Source organism: Aquarana catesbeiana, linkage group LG13, assembly GCF_042186555.1.
Source record: "Aquarana catesbeiana isolate 2022-GZ linkage group LG13, ASM4218655v1, whole genome shotgun sequence".
Lineage (NCBI taxonomy): Eukaryota > Metazoa > Chordata > Amphibia > Anura > Ranidae > Aquarana > Aquarana catesbeiana.
The window spans coordinates 107,094,813-107,118,709 of record NC_133336.1 but is presented as its reverse complement, the minus strand read 5'-3'; the positions used below and the strand labels follow the sequence as shown (position 1 = coordinate 107,118,709).

The window sequence follows — 23,897 nt, the reverse complement described above, 5'->3', positions numbered from 1 at the left end:
ATGGACCACTGTCCTGGACCTGTGTAGCACCCTACAAGTTCCAAGGTGAGTCCCCCTGCAGAAGCTGGTTCCGAAGTAACATTACAGGCTGTACCCACGGTGTGGGGTCCAAGTATAGCTCCCAAAGTTTTACCAAGGCTGCGCCAATCAGGGTGCACTGCTTTTATCTGTGGTATTAGAACACAGTGAAGGAGAGGATTAAAGAGCTAGAGGATAGAATCCAAAGATTAAACAATAAAATAATAAACTAGTTAAGTTAAGAGTGATTTCTCTACAATGTAAAGGAGGCCCATCACCTTAGGACTCACAAGTGGGGTAGGGTTATAGGGGAGGTATTACCCAGCAGATTTCAAATAACCATGTTTTCTTTCCTGAAGTTCTTCTTTAAGGTCGCTTCCACATGGGGCAGACTCCACCAGGAGTCTGCCTGCTAAGCGGGGAATCTGCCCGCTGATCCCCACTGAGCAGGCAGACAGCTGTTCCGTGTCCGCTCCGTGTATGCAGAGCAGACACAGACACAGCCCACTCTCCTCTATGGGCTGTGGGATTTCAACAGACCACGTGTCCATTTACAACCGACGACCTTTCGATCAGATCCAATAGACCAATAGTCTCCAAACTGCGGCCCTTTGCTTGCATTTATCTGGCCCTTAAGGCACTATTTTCATCCACTGATACCAACAATGGGACATAATTCCCCCCCACTGACACCAATGAAGGGGCAGAATTCCTCCCAATGGCAGCAAACATGGGGCACAATTCCTCGCAATGACACCAAAGATGGGGCCAAATTCCTCCCAATAACACCAAAGATGGGGCACAATTCCTACAAATGACACCAAAGATGGGGCACAATTCCTACAAATGACACCAAAGATGGGGCACAATTCCTCCCACTTACACCAAAGATGGGGCATTGTTTATTCCCACTGACGTCAGGACCATTTAACTCCTAATGGCCACAGTCCTTAAGTCTTAAGGACAGTAAGGTGGCCCTTTGTTTATAAAGTTTGGAGACCCTTGCACTAGATGGATGGGAAACGATCCCTATCTGTCCGTTTTTAGCTGATCAGATTGGATTTTGGCGGGTGTAAACAGACACATATCTGCTTACCTCCATTACTCCATAAAGGTGAATGAAGGGTCTAATCAGGTCCGCCTGAAGAACTGACAGGTGGACCTCATTGGTCCGCCCGTGTGAAAGGGGCCTAGGATGTGACAAACAATTAGGAAGATGCCTAAATTTTTATCTTGCCCACAGAAATGTGGATTTCTGATGCTTGCTCACAATAACTGCTACATAAAACTACAGTGAACCTTTTAAAGCAGCATTAAGAGCATAATTCATGAAGCGGCGTAAAAAACAGCGCCAAGGTGAAAAATGCACACAATGTCAGCCAGACTTAAGTATTCTGTAGTCAGAACAGTGTATGATGGTGATCGTTTTTTCAAATTGAATAAGCCTGGTAACATATAAGATACACCAGTACAGTAACAACTGTTTCTGACACAGGATATTTATAGTAAGGTTTGTGATAGGCTATCATTCATGTAATGTACACATGTACTTTCTGTATTCCTGGGTTTCGTGTTCAGTTGCCTCCATGGCAGGGGAATGGAAAAGAACTGGCACAGAGTATGTATTCAGTGAACACTTGTGGATCTGTCACACACAGGCATTCAGCATCCAACAAGACAAAAGTCCTACTGCCTTGCTTTTTATCCTGACTCCACTTGACATGAGATGCGACTACCTTCCCTCTTCCATATGAAAACACAACACGAAGCAGACAAGATATGGGTACAAACAATGCTTCTGTATATAAAGTAAGGAAACTGGATTTTGCTTTCAGTTCTTCTCTTTCAATTAGCAATCTTGGACATTGTATTAATATCACCAGATTGTTGTATTTTAACCGCAACTGAACAAGATTGACAGGAGAGCGATGGCAAGGCATGGCACACCTAATGCAAAAAAAGTCAGTCAAGAATGTCCTGTGAAGAACCTCTGACCTTGTCCTCTGCTGTCTTTATTTGGCTACAAACTTTGCTTTAAACTTTCTCTATGGCTTTGACTTACTGAAACAGTAATTTGCGTTTTCTGGTCCTCATGTCAAGTAAAATTTGGCATCAAACGATAAATCATATGCTACAGAGACCTGTCTCTGCATTTGGACTATACAGGAATTTAAAGTATACAGAGCAAGGCTTTGCAGCAATATCCAGTAAGCATTCTCATCAAAATTCAGCTTTTTTGTGTCTAAACAATTGCCATTGCTAACAATAACTATTAAGCTACATACACCATGTTGTAAAATTAACCCCGCACATCGCCTGTGTATACAACTGTTGTCAATGTTATAATTCACATATGTATGTAAACACATTTTAGAAAGATTATTTATTAAGCAACATTATTGTATATATTATACAAATTGATGGAGATACTTTTTTTGAAAGATTTCACAAGCAGTTCAGAGCCTGATTTTCTGGAATTAATAAAATAAAAATTTAGTGGATCTTGTAAACTTGTAGCTCACCTGCTAAAATCCTTCTCGGTCTCCAGCGCCTCCTCACCGTGGCCCAGACGCAGGAGGTGCCTCTCATCAATATCTAGGGCCATAATCTTCTCAAACAGCTGATTTAGGGCCTGTATGTAGATTGGTAGGGACAGGAGGAGAAGGGTATTTAGATACTGGCTGGCGAATCTTCAAGACACAACACAACCGGTAGTCCATTGCAGCACTTCAAAACATTGATATGTTACCCATGCACAGTAAAATTAGGGCAGAAGTAGTAAATGTACAGGGATATCCATTAAACATCATTAGCAAACTATCTACCCATACAAATATTTAGGGATTTTTTTTTTACACTTTTGCACTCAAAGCCACACGTTTATTCTATTTACTGTGATGCTTTATCAACACTTTTGTTATGAAGTTGTAAATTGCTTTCTGTATTTTCCAACAGCAAATCCAACTATGATCAGTATCTGCTGAAACTACAGTGATATTATGACAGTGTCTTATGATTGTAGTGCTTTTATCAAGCAAAAACTAGATATCTGGACAAAGCTCTCATCTAAAATACCAGCAACATTTCAGTTCTCAGCTGCTGTGTAAATATAGCCGCTCTAGTAGTTGCTGCTGTTAAAAAATGTTTTGAGATATTTTTATATATATATATACACACACACACACACACACACAGACAGACAGACACAGTATCTCACAAAAGTGAGTACACCCCTCACATTTTTGGAAATATTTTATTATATCTTTTCATGTGACAACACTGAAGAAATGATACTTTGCTACAATGTAAAGTAGTGAGTGTACAGCTTATATAACAGTGTAAATTTTCTGTCCCCTCAAAATACCTCAACACACAGCCATTAATCTCTAACCCGCTGGCAACAAAAGTGAGTACACCCCTAAGTGAAAATGTCCAAATTGGGCCCAATTAGCCATTTTCCCTCCCCGGTGTCATGTGACTCGTTAGTGTTACAAGGTCTCAGGTGTGAATGAGGAGCAGGTGTGTTAAATTTGGTGTTATCGCTCTCACTCTCTCATACTGGTCACTGAAAGTTTAACATGGCACCTCATGGCAAAGAACTCTCTGAGGATCTGGAAAAAAAAAAGAATTGTTGCTCTACATAAAGCTGCCCTAGGCTAGGAGAAGATTGCCAAGACCCTAAAACTGAGCTGCATCATGGTGGCCAAGACCATACAGCGGTTAACAGGACAGGTTTCACTTGAAGAGGTGGGGGGGAGGGGGTCAGCCTGTCAGTGCTCAGACCATATGACGCACACTGCATCAAATTGGTCTGCATGGGTGTCGTCCCAGAAGGAAGACTCTTCTAAAGATGATGCACAGGAAAGCCCGCAAAATCAGTTTGCTGAAGACAAGCAGAGCAAGAACATGGATTACTGGAACCATGTCCTGTGGTCTGATGAGACCAAGATAAACTTATTTAGTTCAGATAGTGTCAAGCGTGTGGCAGCAACCAGGTGAGGAGTACAAAGATAAGTGTGTCTTGCCTACAGTTAAGCTTGTTGGTGGGAGTGTCATGGTCTGGGGCTGCATGAGTGCTGCCGGCACTGGGGAGCTATAGTTCATTGAGGGAACCATGAATGCCAACATGTACTGTGACATACTGAAGCAGAGCATGATCCCCTCCCTTCAGAGAATGGGCCGCAGGGCAATATTCCAACATGATAACGACCAAGCACGCCTCCAAGGCGACCACTGCCTCACTAAAGAAGCTGAGGGTAAAGGTGGTGGACTGGCCAAGCATGTCTCTATACCAGTGGTTCTCAACTCCTGTCCTCGGGACCCACTAACAGGCCAGGTTTATAAGATAACTGAAATACATCACAGGTGATATCATTTGCTGCTCAGTGATTGCAGTATTCTAGTCTGCATCTCCCCAAAGGTAATACTTAAAATCTGGCCTGTCAGTGGGTCCTGAGGACAGGAGTTGAGAACCACTGCCTTAGTGGAACCTCCCTGAGCCCGAACCTGCCTATTGGTCCTTTTGGGCCTCCAAGAAATGAAGTGAGGGGAATAACCGAGAGCAATAACAACCCTTTACAGTAGTGGGTGGAAGGGATCAAACTTCTATGTTTCCCGCTGGGGAGATTCACCCTGACCTCCATGACAGGAAATCAAGAGAAATCTTCCCAAGAGAGGTAGAGACAGAAAAAAAATGAAGCATGTTGTCTACTAACACATTGTTCTGCCTTTCTTTGCATCTCAGGAGCATTAAAGCGGGGGTCCACCTATCTATCGTTTTTTTTTTTTTTTTTTTTTTGGAGTTCATTCACAAACTTTTCTTCTCAGCATTACATACTCACATATTGTGTGTAATATGTCCGCCTGTGTCAGATTTGGTCGGAAAGAATAACTTATATTATTCACTGCAGGCGGTTTCCATCTTCATTGTGGGCATTTGAAGCCCACAAGCATTTATTTACTGGATGTGGTGAATGCTGTGCTCCCAGCATTCACCGCTCGTTCCCACACATGCTCAGTGGCATCCTGGGAAGCCTGAGACTAGCTCCCAGGAGTCTGGGAGAGGCTAGAAACATGCCTACTCCCACGGGAGGAGAACCAGGAAGTGCAAAGAAGAATAGAAAAATAAAAGGTAATTACGGCGATTTAAATTTTTTTAAACGGCATGTCAGCATCTAGGCAAGGAAGAGAATACATACAGATATTGTTCAAAATTTGGGTGGAACCCCGCTTTAAGTCCCTCTGAAATGTTTGTATCCAGGTTATTTCCCACATGGGAAGGCAGCTCACATTAAAAGCACCAATATTAAGTATCTGCTTTCACACAACAACTCTTTTCCTATGGTATGTTAACTAAGCCTTGCATGTTGTGGTTTGCATAATCTTGCTATAGGCTGGAGGGAATGTGTGCAAACTGACAGCTGGCATTCATTTTATAGCCACTATTAGGGACAATTCACTGTAAACCCAGGTGGTTCCTGGTTCTGGCAAATTTAGAGTGACATTTGCCGGATGGAACTTTTGTGGACCCATAATGCCCTACCTGACCTTCCACCGTGGTAGGCAAGATTAAAATGACCAGTAATGGGAATTTGTTATTTGTCAGCCCCTCGCTTTGAAAGGGTAGGCTCCCAGCAGCCATTTGTCTGTGTGTGTTTGACTAGTTTTGACAATTAGAGTCAGCAGAAGTATCTGATCACATGATCACCGAATTGCTGCTGGAGGATGATCTTTGTCATGTGAAGCATTTCTGCTTTCAGATATTGAGGATGAGGAAGATATCATGACCATGAGGGAAGACAGTGGTTCAGGCTCACATCAGTCAGGACACATGCAATTTTTTATGTCACACGGTATTTGCGCAGCAGATTTTCAAACACAAATTTCTTTTGGAAAAGAAATACACTTTAATGAATAATAATAAAAAAAAACACTACAATATATACCCAATTGTTTGTAAAATATGAAAAAAGACACTGAGTAAATAAATAGTTATGTCATGCTTTAAAAACTGAGCACGTTCATGGAATGGCAAAAATGATGTTACTTAAAAGTCTCCATAGGCGACGCTTTAAAATTTTTTTACAGGTTACCTGTTTAGAGTTACAGAGCAGGCTCTGCATGAGAGCAAGGAGGGATAGGGTGCACTTTAAATTTTTTTTTTTCTTATTTGTTTTATTTTTGCACTGTCTCTTTAATTTTATTTATTTTTTTAACACTTTTATTCCTATTACAAGGAATATAAACAAAGAAATAGGGATGACCGGTTCTCTTCATGGAGAGATCTGGGGTAAAAAGACCCCAAATCTCTCCTTTACTGTTAAAAGCAAAAGATCAACAAAAAAAAATGTTGATCTTTGCTTTAAATAAAAAAAAAAAAAAAAAAAAAAAAAAAAGCGTTTACTTCCGCCTTAGACCGGAAGTGACGTCACTCCGGTGCTCCAAGGCCATAAAGGCGGTCAGAGACCTGGTCTCTGTCTGCCTGTGACCAGCCGTCTGGACCGTCCGATCGCTTCTCCGGTACGCCAGTAAAAACGGTAAACCCTCCTCCTGCTGCTTCTGAAAGTGATCCAGCGGCTAACGAGCCGCTTAGACCACTTTTGAGATAAAGCCAGCCACTGGCTGAAAAAAAAAAAATAACAGGGTTATGGCCGATCGCTTCAGCCATAACCTCGGTAAACCATTTGCAAAACGCAACGTATATATACGCATTGCGGTCGGCAAGTGGTTATAGTGCTGTTCATTCAGAAAAATTTACAGGTTCTAAAAAGTGACAAGTTTCTTTAAGGGTGTCCATAACAAATACATTACAGCAATAAAGGAGCAGCTGCCTTAAGTATATACAGCCTAAAGCCTTATACACAGATACAGTATATATGATGCAGCATTGGACTGTTATAACAGTTATTTCTTCTTTGTTCCATTGATGGTGCAGAATACAATGGTAATTCACAGGCTGCATATTTAATTTAAACCTGCAGGATCTAAAATTGCTGCATAGCATTAGTAAAGCCAGTTTTGGACAGTGAGAATTAGACTAGTTATTTGCAGGGGACCAACCAGCACTGGGAGGAGAAGAGAGTCACCATTAAACTATTTATCCCTCTTATGGGCAGAGTAGAACATATGGGACATCACCATTAGAAGAGAGAGGGTGGGACCAACTGTGGGGACTGGAACCTGAGATCACAGGGGGTAAAAACAAATATTACACTAAGACAGAGAGCGAGACATACCATAGAAAGAAGTTATCTAAACACACAGTGCAGTATTCAGACAGCACACTAGGATCAAATGACTCAAGAGCTTCCACAAGCCATGCTGTGTACATTTTAGAAACAACTTTACACCCGTGAATGACTGCACAATTCTGTACAACGACCCTATAAAAATGCATTAGGACACTGTACACTGGACAATTTTTGTCAACAATTTTACCAAAGCATACTTCAAAGAGCAGTAAATAAAAGCAACAGTGCCCCGGTGTGATTTTTAAGGGAAACTCTGTTAACCCTCTGAGCACTGCTATTCAAACTTACATACTTCTAACAAAAGCTTGCATACAAACAAGGATTGGTTTGCATATATTACAATACATGTGGATATTTGGCAACTGTATTAAGACAATGCAGGTATTCACAAAGTCTAATAAATCATATCTGGCAGTATAACTAATATCTTCAAGCATGTAGATTGCAGATCATCACTGTGTCCCCACAGTAAAGGTAAGTAGTGTTTTCACTGCTTATGGGTTATAGGTGTCCGTTTATGAAGCAGTGATCCCGAGGATCGCCGCTGATCACAGTCCATAAACAGTTTATGAAAGAGAGATAATCGAGGGGAGAAGTGTTTGAACATGTTCTCCCGCCGATGATCTCCGTACACGGAGAATCCTCATTGAGTGACACAGAAACGGCCAGTTTATGAAGCTGCGATCTCAGTGCTTCACTGGTAATCTGTGTCAGAATTCACACTCCCCGATTCACCAGCTCAGAGGTGATTTTTTAACTTCCTCCTACCTCGTTCAGACTCCCCAACACTGTAACCATGTCCCCCTCTCATGATTATGTGTGTGTATGTATATATATATATATATATATATATATATATATATATATATATATATAAAATGTGTGTGCATATATATGTATATATAATATGTGTGTACAATGTAGGGGAACTCGTTATTTTTTTTTTTAACATTAACCAAGCCGTCTGTCAGTGTACTGAACAGTGATAATTTATCACTGCTTAATAAACTGACATCTCTGTGTTTGTGTGAATTTCTGGTGCTGTAATCTCTTAAAGTCTCACGAGGTTCCAGTATCAGGGGCCGTTCTCCACTGTTGGAAGCATTTGTAGATCGCTTCACTCCTCCAAAGGTGAAACGATCTACACCGCTTCATAAACTGGCACATAGAGGAGAAAGATCTCCTCTGTGAATGCCGGAGAATGAAGCAGTGAATAGATTTCACTGCTTCGTAAACGGACGCCAAAAGTATGAAAATTGTGTAAGTTTACTGATGATTTAGTATAAGTAGGTCTCTCCTCTCCTGATTAAAACAATGACAGATCATTTAGTTTAACAAGCACAACAAACAGGTGCTACGCATTTACAAGCTTTACCTGGTTAGAATGAGTGACTATAAGGGTCCTCTGCTCTGGAAAATTGTGGTAGAGATTGGAAATGATCTGCACGGCCACATCAGTTTTACCTGTGCCAGGGGGACCAACAACCTTAAAAAAAAAGTGTAATGAAAGCTCTTTAGAGATTAGTTATACACAAAGACGCAAATACAATGTAGCAGTGAAGCTAAAGATAAATCATATTCAGCTGTCATTTCTCTAAGGTGGATTAGAACATGAGAGCTGACACCTGGCTCCACTGATAAGAGTAACGGTTCCACTTTCTGTCATGCTGTGCATAACTATCTGCTAATTATCTATCAGAACATCCAGACACTAACCGGAACACCTAACATGTTTAAAGCAAAATATTCCAATGCAGAATATCATGACTATAGTTTTCAAATGTGGGTTGATCTCTAATCTGCTGGATGGCTCTATGCAACCACTGTTTACAATTTCCCAACATAAATTACATATTCTCTAGACAAATTTCCTGTCTTGGTGCAATATTAATTCTCTATGATTGCATGTGTTACTTTGCTATCTCACAACACATCTCTTGTATGAAAGTTGTTAGATTTATACATAACCAGCACAGAATATAGCACATGTTATAAGCGGCTATACCATAACTCCCTCTACTGGAAAGATATGTAACTGCATCCTGTCAAACACACTTGAATGTGGTGTGACAGGAAGCAGAGATGTGGATGTTGCTCATGCACCTGTGTTTACAAGTCACAGTGAAAAGAAACAGACTCAGCAGCAGGAGGTAATAGCCCCATGTGAAACAGAACAGATCATGGTAGAATCCCATACAGCTACTGAACACCAATCACTGCCTTCATACAGTAATGATGTACAGATGTAAATACAAAGAGCCTCGCATTGTCTCAGGGTTCTAACTGTAGAGAAAGAAAAAGTCCTTATCACAGCAGATCATGCATTAGTTCATAATATACAGTAAATGACCCCAATCCCATACTCATTGCCCTTCTCACTGTTGCTATAAAATGTCTTCACATTCACAACAGGAATTATCTTGCTTTATGTATTGTTCATTATAGAAAATTATTATAAAGGAGATTGTTCCACATTCTGAGCTCTAGAAAAAATGTGTTCATTTGTCCATCATACAGGCGGATCGTCGTTCTGGATTGTATACTTTGCAGGCAGTCTGCCATTTGCTTTGCGATTTCTAGAATACAAATGACAGGTCCTGGAAACTATACATTGTTTCCAACATTAAAAACAAAAGGCTTAAGCTCACACTAGGAGGGTCCTCCCTGCTTTGATCATATCTAGACTTCTTGTGTGGTGCTTCACTTTTAAAGAGAAACAATCACCAAATCACACTGATCAGCCCACTTACGTACATGAAATTGGCACTTACCAATGTTGCCACTGATGTAGCAAGTCATTGTACTTTTGTCAGTAATGGCCCTGAAGTTTTTTTGCGGTGTCTCAAGTTTTTGTAGAAGGCCCTGTACTGGCCTTGACATCACCAAGGCGACTGGTTGCTGCTTGTGAAGCTACCAGCTCTGAAAGTTGTATAGGGTAGAATGCCTGCATGTTAATATGGATAGCAGTGTATGTAGATGTTCAGCACAGGCAGAGAAAACTCTCTTCTCTAAGATTACTTAGGCTGAGTTCACACTGGCATTAAGAGCAGGCATTTGAGAGGTGTTAAAATCGCCTATGCACAAGGTACAATAGACAGCACATAGTGCTGTTCACACTAAGAGCTAGCGTTGCTTCAAAATTGAAGCCTCATGTCGAGTCAGGAGGCGTTTGAAGCGTTTAACCCCCCTTCGCATTCATGTCTATGGTAACCTCTCGCAAATGTTCTGGCCGGCGGTTGCGGGGCGTTAAGATTCGTTCATTTACTGCAATGGAATTAGCGTTTGTGGAGCAGTTTTAATGCTCGTCAAATGCTTCAAAACTGCCATAGGTTGTTTGGGGTGCATTTTTAACTCCTAATTAATGCTTGTAAAATGCCTGTCTAATGCCCATACTAAATCTCATTGACGCCCACACTAAAGCCATACAAATGCTATAGGAGCATTAGAAACTTAGTCAAGTGTGAACAAGCCCTAAGACCCCCGTTAGCGCTGCTCGTTTTAGTGGCGCTTTAGCACTGTTTAAGCGCCGCTTTTCAACCGCTAGCGGTGTGCTTTTAACCCCAAAGGGGGGGGGGGGGTTAAAAACTCCTGTGTTGTGGTGCTTTGGAAGCGCTTTTCAGGCGCTGCCCATTCATTCCAATGGGCAGGGCGTTATGGGAGCGCCAAATACAGCGTTCCCAAATCGCCCCAAAGATGCTGCATGCAGGACTTTTCGGAACATTCCGCAAGCACACCGCTCCAGTGTGAAAAGTCACACTTGAATGAATGGGAGGCGGTTCTCAGGCGCTTAGCAGAGGCTTTTTCCAGCGCTAAAGTGCCTGAAAACCCAGTGTGAAAGGGGCCTAACAGAGTGCTGGAGGCTTCACAGGCAGCAGCCGGACACCCTGACAGGCCAGAAAGGGGGAAGCGAGGAGTACCAGAGTTTGATGACAACTACGGGACTAGTACTGACAAAAAGCACAATGATTTGCTATAGCAAGGGTAGCATCAGAAAGTGCTTATTGATTCTTCCTATATTGAATTGTATTGTAACTGTACTGTCTGCCCTCATGTTATAAAGCGCTGCGCAAACTGTTGGCGCTGTATAAATCCCACATTTTATATGTGTGAACAGCATAAAAGTGTTTCTTGGCAACAATATATCTTTAAGGACCATGGGGCTTTCTCCAGCCACTCTTCATAATTTTAAATTTATTTTGGGGGGGGCGGCAACAACCAACCACCCAAATCCCCCCCGTCTGCTGGTCAGTCCGGCACTTACCCAATCTAGGTTGCGGGGGCTACGGTGTCCTCTCATCCAGCACAGCGGCTTCCGCCGTGCATATCTTCTCTCCTCCTCCTAGGTACTGGCGTCCAAAAGGGTGCCTTGAGGCGATTCAGTTCGCATTTGCAGCGCTATACAAATTATTCATTTATTCAGGGTTGCCTGACATTTTGGCCAATTAGGAAACCGGTCTCATGTTTTCCTGATTGGCGGGGAGGAGCCTCTGGCTTTAATCACGTGCTTTAAACGCCCCCCCCCATTGAAATACATATAGACTGGCGCCCTGTATGTAGATCAGGGGGCTGGACGCATGGATAGTGGGGGCGATGCCCGTGCGCACCTAATGGACAGGCCGCCACTGGTGCCAATAGGTGACCAAATTCACATCTGCAGTATATGAATGCCTCTGTGGGAGGCATGGTAAAACACTGTAGGCACTGTGAGCTCAAGTGTTAAGCGTTTGTTCACTGCATGGCAAGACCAATGGCCTAAAGCAATTAAAAGCTTTCAAAAAAGCCTATACAATTTTCAAGTTATTGTACAAATATGTAATTTTTATCAGTGGAAGTCCATCAACATTCCAGTTTCTCTAGGGCTACGGATGTCTTAAATCAATGCTTACATTTGCTAATTTTGTAGAAGCACATTTACAATACTGTCAGTGCACCTTGATACACATGTATGTTGGTTTGTTCATACACTGAAACTCATTCGTTTTGACAAGATTCTTCTTACCATGGTCAGGCCAGGTTGCATTCCTGCACGAATAGCTTCTGTTTGTGTTGCAGTGAACTGGATGGTATTCCTAGAAACAATACAGGTGACAGTTTTGTTTGATTGTGTCATTAAGGCTTGACGTCATATGCTTTTTAGGGGTGCAAAGTAATATTAATAGATGACATTATGCACAGTTAAATGTCTTTTGAAATGTGTGTATTCTCAAGCTAAGTTGGCCAAGAATTCAACAATTAGAAAAGCAATACATAACAACTTGTTTGTAGTACAATACAGATTTATCTTCTTTACATAATAATGATAGAAATAAGATACAGCAAAAGATTTGACCTGAGCTCACTCTATAGGCTGATTAGCAAGAGGGGTTTTTACTCTCTAGACTAGTCAGAGAACTCCACCTATATTGGAATTGTGTTCTAACTAATTGGGTCCTCATGCAGCAAGGCACTGCTAAAGATGGCCTCTTGTAATTTCTTGATTGAGTTGCATTACTGCTGCAGTAACTATTTTATATATTGTCAGCTGAATGAATACCGTTTAGGTTGGTTGTAGGGGTATGGGCCACGGTTAGGGATGACATGAGGTTCCACAATTAATGTGGGTGGCTCTTCTTCTGCAGATTCTTCGTCACTGCTTTCTTTTCTTTTCTTTCCTTTTCCACCATACACAGGAAATGTAATCCTAGCACAAAAAAAAAAACAGCCAGATTTTAAATGAAGGCATAATAGATTTAATTGAACTGAAGATTAAAAAAATAAAATAAAAACAAACAGTCACAGAAAAAAGAAATAGCAATCATTCATTTTCAAACTTGCACTGGGAACCGTCATATGGCATAATAAAGTTTGTTCAGAGCTAAAAAGTACCTGAATGGGGCTTTGTGCAAAGATGGATCTTCCACAGTCACCTTCACCTGGTACCCAGGGAAACAAGCCTTTAGATGGTCCAGGCTCAAAAAAGTGTCATTAAAATCCAGTGTTGGAATCTGATTGGGCATCTTTGAGTAATGTGCACTTCCTGGATCTCCATATCCTAAGATAATGTCATGCAACCAATCGGGCACTACACAATCTGTATTCATCAGTTTTCGGATTGTCTCCAATACTGCCTGGAAAACAAGTTTTTAAAACAATAAAGACCAGTAATAAGAACTGACAAGAGAATAAAATGTAAAAACAGTAAAAATAAAAAGTCAAATTCAGGCTCATGCAATCACAAAAATGAGGCCCATTTTAAGTCTATTCTAAATATCCTGTGAAAGAAAGACGTCTAATGCTGTTGGACTGGAGTGCCCTCAGCATAGGTAAGTATAGACATCTTAACTTTCACAGGGTAGTTTAGAATAGGCTTGGAATGGGGTTGGGAGCACGTTTAAAGTGGTTGTAAACTTCAGACATTAAATATGAACAAAGCATATCCTTCTATAGAGTGTATTTGTCTCAATTAAGATCACTAAGTGTAATTTCTGTCTCCTGTTTCGTTTCTCCGCTATTAGCATGAATCACTTCCGACAAGTTTTCCTGACACCAAGAGACCAAATGGTGACAGAGGAGGGATCTCCAACTGATTGACAGTGGAGGGAGTGTGTCTCTTTCCTCCAATCAGCTCTCAGAGCTCTCCTTATTGAGCTCTGCAGTGTGCACCTTTTTTCTAAACTCTCAGACAGAGTCTTATAAATTCTGGACTTTGAATGGCTGTAGAGAAGAAAAGACTGTAGATAAACAGGTACAAGTTATGTAGGAGGATTTATTTTCTTCTCTGTGTATCACCTGCGTCCAATCACTTTACTGGGTATATGAGAGGGTTTACAACCACTTTAACTGATTGCCGACCAGCCGCCGTCATTTTACTGCGGCAGGTCAGCATGATTCCGTGAGCCGTCGTAGCTATGCGTTGGCTCGCGGGATTGGGATAGCAGGCGCGCGCCCGCTGCACAGCGGGGGTGCCGATGCTTGTGGCTGACGGTCGCGATGACCACCGGCCACGAGCGATCGCGGGCACGAGAGGTAGAACAGGGACGTGTGTGTGTGTAAACACACAAATCCCTGTTCTGTTTGGTGTGACAGATCGCGAAATCCTATTAGCTAGGAACCACGATCCTTCACTTCCTCTAGGTCAGTCCCCTCCCCCTACAGTTAGAAACACACACAGGGAACATAGTTAACCTCTTGATCGCCCCCTAGTGTTAACCCCTTCCCTGCCAGTGACATTTTTACAGTAATCAGTGCATTTCTATTGCACCGATGGTTGTATAAATGTCAATGGTCCCAAAAATTTGTCAAAAGTGTCCGATGTGTCTGCTATAATGTCAGTCCCAATAAAAATCGCAGATCGCCACCATTACTAGTAAAAAAAAAAAAATAAATAATAAAAATGCTATAAATCTATCCCCTATTTTGTAGACGCTATAACTTTTTTTTACCAAAAATATGTAGAAGAATACATATCGGCCTAAACCGAGAAAAAATTAGCTTTAAAAAAAAAAAACAAATGGGGATATTTATTATAGCAAAAGGTAAAAAATATTGTGTTTTTTTTCAAAATTGTTGCTTTTTTTGTTTGTAGCGCAAAAAATAAAAAAAAAAGCAGAGGCGATCAAATACCACCAAAAGAAAGCTCTATTTGTGGCAAAAAAAGACATCAATTTTGTGTGGGTACAGCATCGCACGACCGCGCAATTGAAAGTTAAAGCAACGCAGTGCCGAATTGCAAAAAATGGCCCGGTCATTCAGCATCCAAATCTTCCAGGGCTGAAGTGGTTAAGTGTAGTTAGGATTTGACTGAACTTCTACTTTTGGCATTTCATTAAAAGTGTTTAAAAGGTAGAACTTTTTTTAAACATTTATTTTGCTTACAGCTAAAGAAGGTTCCTCTAATTTTCTACCCATTTTGTAGATGCAACAAGAGCGCTTCTTTTCCTAGGCACTTTCAAATAAGAGACGCAGCATTACCAATCATGTCTGTGCTATTTTGTTCTATTACTAAATTTGTAATAGAAGCATTAATGTAATTAGAAAAAGTGTAGAATTATCTTGTATGGAGGTTAACAGACACAACAGTAGGGAAGCAAATGGCAAAAAAAAAAAAAAAAAGAAGACTCTCCCCAACCCCTACACAGATATCTGTTCCACACAGCAGACATGAAAATCTGATTGAAGGTTTATCCAAGCTGTATAGTAGTCGGGGAAATAACAAATGAAACACAAATGGAATAGCGCACCAGATACCGCCTGTAAAATTGAATTACATATAAAGATATATTACACAAACCTAACCTTCAGCAAAGAGTGTTTGGAAGAAGTGTAAATGTCATCTTTAGAAGAAAACACCAGCATCTCATAGAGGCCAAATAAAAGGGAGACAGAAGCATGGCACCGCTAAATGCCTCATTGCTGTCAAATACTTTTTACTGATGGTAATGGAATTGTTCTATATCTTTCATATGCTTAAATAAAAGTTAACAAAACACTGTCTGCTGTGCTATGCTGTTTGTTAAAGCGGAAGTAAAAGTCAAGAATGCAACTTGTCCCCATCTAAAAGCATATAACAAGTACTCCTTGTTGGTATTCACATCCACTAAAAATATTCTGATTATTTTTCCCAATGATGTCACCAGCACATGCGTATTTTATTACACATTCACAGCATCCTGAGCATGCCATGATGTGTCGGGTGCCTATGCTGGAATGATGTTATCATCTCACAAGTCTGTCTACTTCCTGAAACCCCATGTGACTACTAACATCACAGGGATTAGGAAATTCTGTGAAAGGGGGTCACCTCTTTATCTTAGTAATCAAAGCATATCTACTGTGTTGGAGGAACTGCTTAAGCTGGATAGAAACTCTAAATCTATAGAAGAATAAAGATCAGTAGCAACAATGGATGCTTTTTTCTCATGACATCAGTGAAAGGCAGAATAAGGGACAGGGAAACAAAGTGTTAAAACACAAACAGGATGGCGCTGGCTTTCAGAACATCAGGGGTAGAGCAGCCTACAGAACGACATACAGCAAGATTCAACATACAGATCTTTGGAGCATTTATTAGTAATTAGATAAGGAACTGGGGATATGATGTTTTAATTACTGGTAATGCACAAGCATCAAAGTAAATGAAAAAAAAAAAAAAAGCTTTATTCACCTTCTGTGACTAAGCCAAATTGTTGAATGCACTAGCAGGTTTAGATAAACTAACAAATTCAAACCAAACTCCAGCTCACACATTATAATAAATTTACAGTAAACAGTTTTTTTCTCTTTTTGGGATAAAGGTTTACATGAACAAATAAAAGCTGATGATTTTAAGCACCTGTCAGTGTTAAATGGTTTGTCTCATCCATGCAAACTGATAGATTCTGCTGGAGAGCTTGTGCTTTTGCAAAACAACAGACCTATTGGTCAGATTACGAGATAAAAATTAGTGTGTGTGTGTGTATATATATATATATATATATATATATATATATATATATATATATACACACACACACACACACATACACAGAGAGAGAGAGAGAGAGAAATATATATCTCTCTATATATATTTAGAGAGACATACATCTCTCTCTCTTATATATATATATATATATATACATACACACACACACACACCGTATTTATCGGCGTATAACACGCACTTTTTTCCCCTTAAAATCAGGGGAAAATCGCGGGTATGTGTTATACGCCGATCCCCTGCTAAATGATCTTCAAAATCGCCGACCGCGATTTGAAAATGGCGCCACCGGCGCCGAAATACACAGAGCCGGTCCTCGGCTCTTCTCGGCCACTTTCGGCTTCACTCGAGCGCCGCCCGAACCTAGCCGCGTGTACTCGGCTAGGTTCGGATAGCTCCGCTCACAGTCACGCCCATCCCGGGCGGGACTACGAGTGGAGCCGAAAGTGAACGAGAGCCGCCGAGAAGAGCCGAGGACCGGTGTCTTGCCGAGAAAGTTCCCTCGGCGGATAAGGACCCCCCTGTACTGCGCAGGCGCAGTGCCTGCGCAGTACGAACTACTATCAGCCGCCGGAGATAGCCGAACCTCAAAATGTTCAATCAGCTGCGCCCAGGGTCCACGTTCCTCCCCCACCATCCAAGTGGACCTAGAGGGGGAATAAAAAAGAGCCGAGCGAAGCGAGGCCGTGCCCGCGAGGGGCCCTCTTACAGGCGCCGTGTACAGCTGATTTTCACCTATTCACCTTCGGCTATTTCCGCCGGATCCTACTGCTCAGGCACAGCGCCTGCGCAGTAGAGGGGGGTCCTTATCCGCCGAGCGGAATTTTCTCGGCAGAACACCGGCTCTCTGTATTTCGGCGCCGGCTGCGCCATTTTCAAACTGCAGTGACAATGAAAAGTCACTACAGTTTAACTGCAGCCTGAGCAAGGCTGCAAATGGACACAGAAAGCTGCAGATCCTCACTGTAAAAGCTGCAAGGCATCACATGGACACTGATAAGGCTGCAAATGACACCAAGGATGCTGACTGCAAGGCTGCAAATGACTACAAGGCTGCAAATGACACTGGACAAGCATGCAGATGGACGCTGTGCAAGGCTGCATTGATGGGCATTTAAATGTAAGTTTTATCATTTAATAATAATAATTCCCTCCTAAACTTGGGGTGCGTGTTATACACCGGTGCGTTTTATACGCCAATACGGTATATATCTATATAGAGATACATATATATCTCTATAGAGATATATACCTATATATCTCTATATCTATATAAAAAAAGGATTTGATCCCCTGCTGATTTTGTCTGTATGCCCACTGGCAAAGAAACGATCAGTCTATAATTTTTATAATAGGTTTATTTTAACGGTGAGAGACAGAATAACAACAAATCCAGAAAAACACATTTAAAAAAAAGTTATAAATTGATTTGCATTTTAATGAGTGAAATAAGTATTTGATCCACTATCAATCAGCAAGATTTCTGGCTCCTGGGTGTCTTCTATACAGGTAATGAGCTGAGATTAGGAGTACTTTCTTAAAGAGAGTGCTCCTAATCTCAGCTTGTTACCTGTATAAAAGACACCTGTCCACAGAAGCAATCGATCAGATTCCAATCTCTCCACCATGGTCAGACCAAAGAGCTGTTCCACGATGTTAGGGACAAGATTGTAGACCTACACAAGGCCAGAATGGGCTACAAGACCATCGCCAAGCAGCTTGGTGAGAGGGTGACAACAGTTGGTGCGATTGTTCACAAATGGAAAAAACACAATATAACCGTCAATCTCCCTCGGTCTGGGGCTCCATGCAATACATAACGACCCAAACTGAGAAAAAAAATTTGCTTTTTAAAAAAAAAAAAAAATTGGGATATTTATTATAGCAAAAAGGTACAAAATATTGTGCTTTTTTTCAAAATTGACGCTCTTTTTTTTTTTTTGTTTATAGTGCAAAAAATAAAAACTGCAGAGGCGATCAAATACCACCAAAAGAAAGCTCTATTGTGGGAAGAAAAAGAAAAATTTTGTGTGGGTGCAGCGTCGCACGACCGTGCAATTGTCAGTTAAAGAGACGCAGTGATGAATCGCAAAAAATAACCCGGTCGTTCAGCAGCCAAATCTTCCGGGGCTGAAGTGGTTAAAGGGGTTGTAAAGTTATTTTTTTTTTTTTTTTTTTTAAATAACAAACATGTTATACTTACCTTCACTGTGCAGCTCGTTCTGCACAGAGTGGCCCCGAACCTGGTCTTCTGGGGTCCCTCGGCGACTGTTTCAGCTCCTCCCCGCAAGCATTTACCACCTTCATGCGAGCTCCCTCGCACGGTGGTGAGTGCTTGCGGGCGCGCTCCCGTGATACAGCCGGCGGCTATAGCCGCTCGCTGTATCACTCGGCCCCGCCCCCCGGCGCGCCGCGTCATCGGATGTGATTGACAGCAGCGCGAGCCAATGGCTGCGCTGCTTTCAGTCCATCCACTGCAGCCAATCAGCGACCAGGCTGAGCTGCAATGAAGATGACGAGGACGAGCAGCGAAGATTCGAGGCGTCAGGTAAGTAAAACGGGGGGCCTGGGGGCGGCGGTACTGTCAAAAGTTTTTTCACCTTAATGCATAGAATGCATTAAGGTGAAAAAATTTTTACCTTTACAACCCCTTTAAGTGTAGTTAGGATTTGACTGAACTTCTACTTTTGGCATTTCATTAAAAGTGTTTAAAAGGTAGAACTTTTTTTAAACATTTATTTTGCTTACAGCTAAAGAAGGTTCCTCTAATTTTCTACCCATTTTGTAGATGCAACAAGAGCGCTTCTTTTCCTAGGCACTTTCAAACAAGAGACGCAGCATTACCAATCATGTCTGTGCTATTTTGTTATATTACTCAATTTGGAATAGCAGCATTAATGCAATTAGAAAAAGGTGTAGAATTATCTTTTATGGAGGTTAACAGACACAAAAATAGGGAAGCAAATAGCTAAAAAAAAAAAAAAATCTCCCCAACCCAGCAGCTGGGACCATAGTCACCAAGAAAACAATTGGTAACATACTGCGCCCTGAAGGACTGAAATCCTGCAGCGTTCGCAAGGTCAAAGGGGTCAAATACTTATTTCACTCATTAAAATGCAAATCAATTTATTACTTTTTTAAATGTTTTTTTCTGGATTTTTTTGTTATTCTGTCTCTCACTGTTAAAATAAACTTACCATTAAAATTATAGACTGATCATTTCTTTGTCTGTGGGCAAATGTACAAAATCAGCAGGGGATCAAATACTTTTTTCCCCTCACTGTATGTTGTCTGGACCTAATTTATACCATACATCTTAATAAAGTGTAAACTAGAAAGGCACGCAACTTTTTCCCTTCATATAAATCTGACTAGTAACTCCAAGAAAGCGTATATGTCCTTTAGAGCATTCTGACTGAAAAGGAACAGAAGATCCTATTCTCTGCCCATATAAACTAATCAGTTCCCCTTTTAATTTGCAGTAGAAATGATAAAAAAAAAATCTGTCTGGTTGCTATGAGCAATTCATGAATCAGGAATTTGTAGTACATGAATACATGATGTCAGGGGCTTGGTAACCCATGGGAAGAACTGATGATATCTGCCCCTTATATTACAACATATCAGCTTCAACCAACTGTCATGTCACATTTGTATCCAAGAATCAACATGTCTTACCATTATCAAGCCCAGGAGGACACAAATTGTGAAAGAGAAGGAGCAGCTGTCTCCTCTCACATCACTCTTATTAAAATGATGACTGTCAGAGTGAACGTTACCACTATAAGCAAGTGTTACTTTGCCTGTGAATGCATTTAAGGCACACTAGCCTCAAACAATTTCCTTGGCCATACACAATCCAGTAAATGGAAATGTACAGACACAGAGAACAGATATATGTTTTCAGAACCCAGACCAGTGTTCTCCGACCTCTCCGATGTACATTGTAGTCTGGGTGATCTTGTTACATACCAAGAACCCTGAATTTTCGCAACCGTTTTCCAAGTACAGTAAAACCTTGGATTGAGAGTAACTTGGTTTGAGAGCTTTTTGCAAGACATGCAAAATGTAAAAAAAATTTTTGACTTGATATACAAGTAGCGTCATGTCAAAACTGGGTATAAAAGAGAAGAGAGGCTCCTCTAAGTGTAGCAATGTGGTTACATTGAATTAAGGTACAACATTTAGCAACTCACATGGCTGATGAATAAAACAGACACATCTAAGTAGGCAGGCATCCAGGTAAAGTCGTCCACATAGACTGTCCTCCACACTGCCATCAATGCCATCTCTTCCAAGCTGTGCTCCACAAGCGCTTCAAACCTTGTTTTCAGATCGCTCGACTGTAGGGTAGTCTTCCAGGTCACAATTAAAGACTGACAGTGTTGAAAGCTGGAGGTGCTGAGGATGGTCTATGTGGACAGCTTTACCCCGGATGTCTGCATACTTAGATGTGCCTCTTTTAATCATCAACCATGTGAGTTGCTAAATGTTGTACCTTCATTAAATGTAACCATATTGCTACATTTAGAGGCGCCTCTCTTCTCTTTTATACTCTGTAGCTCCTGATGAATTTTGCTTCTAATCCTCTTGTGGAGGGACATTTTTTGGTTACACTACCTGGTCACATTGCTAGAATCTTTTTATATGGACTATAAACTGAAGGACTTATGAATAAATGGTTGTGGAACGAATCATTTGAGATTCCATTATTTCTTATGGGGAAATTTGCTTTGATATAAGAGTGCTTACTTCATGTAATTTGCTCGCAATCCAAGGTTTTACTGTAATCAATTGTTTTAAAAAAACAGTGATTATTAATCATTTTTAGATATGACATTAATTGTAGAAACACCCTGAACCCATCAGAATGACTTCTTGGGGTACATATAACACTGGCTGAAAATCAGTGCTTTACATGCTTAGGTTTTAGTGGCATGACATTGATTTTGAAAAGTGTATAGCATTTCAGAAGCTCTCGATGACAGCCCACCTCCCTCCACCCCCTTTCATACGCGCCTCCCCCACTAACAGATCATGTTACCTTCAGTGAAATCAATCAATGGACTTTTTTAGTGAAGGAGGGGTTAGGTCACTGTTGGGAGCTTCTGAAATGTATAACAAGCTTAGTCTTGTAGCTATTAGGCCTCGTTCACAGCAGACACTGCTTCCAACATGACATCTGTGCAGGTGTGCGTCCCCGAACGCATACAGGTAAACATGGCATTCTACGGGCGTATGGTTATGCCCCGTGTGAGCGAGACCTCAACTACTCACTGACCGCAAAAATACATCATTACTTTGACCTTAGATACCAAAGGGTTGGCAGCAGCTAGCTGCCATAGCCCCATATCGTTTTTTACTATGGGAGATTCTGTGTAGGATAAAAGTGGTCCTGCTAGTGCATTCGCAGTGGGATGATTTTTAGAGGAGGCAGGAGAAATGCCCACTGCCGCTTTCCAGGTAAACCCGGAAGAGATCCGATGCACCTGTGTGCTGGGCAGGAAGTGGAGTGAGGGCAAGATGGCTGCCACTCATCCCTATGCCCTTGGAGGACCGGAATGACCTCTGATGACACTTTCGATTCTCGGGCAAGAACAAATTATTTTTTTGAAAGTCAAAATGCAAAAAAAAAAAAAAGTCCCCCCCCCCCCCCCTTTCTTTTGCTTTTAAAGGTAAAAGAGATCTGGGGTCTTTTTGACCCCAGATCTCAATAAAAAGAGGACCTGTCATGCTTAGTTACATAGTCAGGTTGAAAAAGACAGAAGTCCATCTAGTTTAACCATAAAAATGAATAAATAAAAAATAATATCATACAAACCCATATACACAATCCTATACTCACAGTTGATCCAGAGGAAGGTGAAAAACCCCAGCAAAGCATGATCGAATTTGCTACAGCAGGGGAAAAAATTCCTTCCTGATCCCCCGAGAGGCAATCGGATTTTCCCTGGATCAACTTTACCTATAGATGTTAGTACCCAGTTATATTATGTACATTTAGGAAAGAATCCAGGCCTTTCTTAAAGCAATCTACTGAGCTGGCCAGAACCATCTCTGGAGGTATGTATGATGCATACATATTCTTAGCCCCCCCAAGTGCATAACTTTACATTTATCAACATTAAACCTCATCTGCCACATAGTCCGCCCAATTAGACAGTGCATTGAGGTCGGCTTGTAAATCGGAGACATCCTGTAAGGACGTTATTCCACAGCATAACTTGCAGTCTTTATATTACAAGGGATGTGAACATTCCTTGTATTAGGAATAAAAGTGATGAAAAATAAAGGGACAGTGTAAATATAAGAAAAAAAAAAAAAAAAGTAAAATGAGAAAAAGAAATTAAAGTGCCCCATCCCTCCGTGCTCGCTCGCAGAATATGCAAGTCAAGCCTGCATATGTAAACTGTGTAAGGTATTGCCGCGATCGTTAGAGCAAGAGCAATAATTCTAGTGCAAGACCTCCGCTGTAACTCTAAACAGGCAACCTGTAAAAATTTGAGACTTTTAAGTACTGTAATTTATCGCCATTCCATGTGTGTGCTCAATTTTAAAGCATGACATGTTAAGTATCTATTTACTCGGCGTATCATTATCTTCCACATTATACAAAAAAATAAAAAAATCAATGTAGCAATACCTAAAAGAGAAAAAATAAAAAATAAACTTAAAGCTGTATTGAAAACCCAAAACAAAAATGTAACTAACATTAATTGTAGAAACACCCTGAAGCCATCAGAATGACTTCTTGGGGTACATATAACACTGGCTGAAAATCAGTGCCCTAGATGCAGTAGTGTTAGGACTGCAAGCAAACACAGGGTGCGTGAAGAGGCCTTGCAGCTTATGCTTGCGTTCCCAAATGCGTGCTAACTAAACCCCTGTTTTTAATGCAGACTGTTGGACAGGTTAATTTGGTCAGTTGGCAGACTGGTTGGTGAGTAGAGCTATGGAATGTTCCGTTTTTGTCTTTTAAGTTTTAGTGGCATGACATTCATTTTGAAAATTTTATAGCATTTCAGAAGCTCTCGATGAAGGCCCACCTCCCTCCACCCCCTTTCTTGACTTGCAGTTTACTAGTCTTTGGGTGTGATGGCTGCAGTGGTTTTCTCTTGTTAAGCTTTTTTCCTTCTGTTTTTACCTAGTGATCTGGCCAGTAACACACCTTCTGT

The 23,897-nt window shown here is 41.2% G+C and overlaps 1 protein-coding gene across 1 annotated transcript in view; it reads right to left on the bottom strand.

Annotated features, from left to right (window-relative positions):
* The window catches only part of AQR (aquarius intron-binding spliceosomal factor), a 214,182-nt gene that overhangs the window by 50,255 nt on the left and 140,030 nt on the right, over window positions 1-23,897 (bottom strand). The window contains exons 20-24 of the mRNA XM_073609694.1: window positions 13,134-13,375; window positions 12,802-12,948; window positions 12,268-12,337; window positions 8,644-8,754; window positions 2,541-2,650 (exon numbers count right to left, since the gene is read on the bottom strand). Coding sequence (XP_073465795.1) covers window positions 2,541-2,650; window positions 8,644-8,754; window positions 12,268-12,337; window positions 12,802-12,948; window positions 13,134-13,375 — 680 coding nt within the window. The remainder of the gene's footprint in view (window positions 1-2,540; window positions 2,651-8,643; window positions 8,755-12,267; window positions 12,338-12,801; window positions 12,949-13,133; window positions 13,376-23,897) is intronic.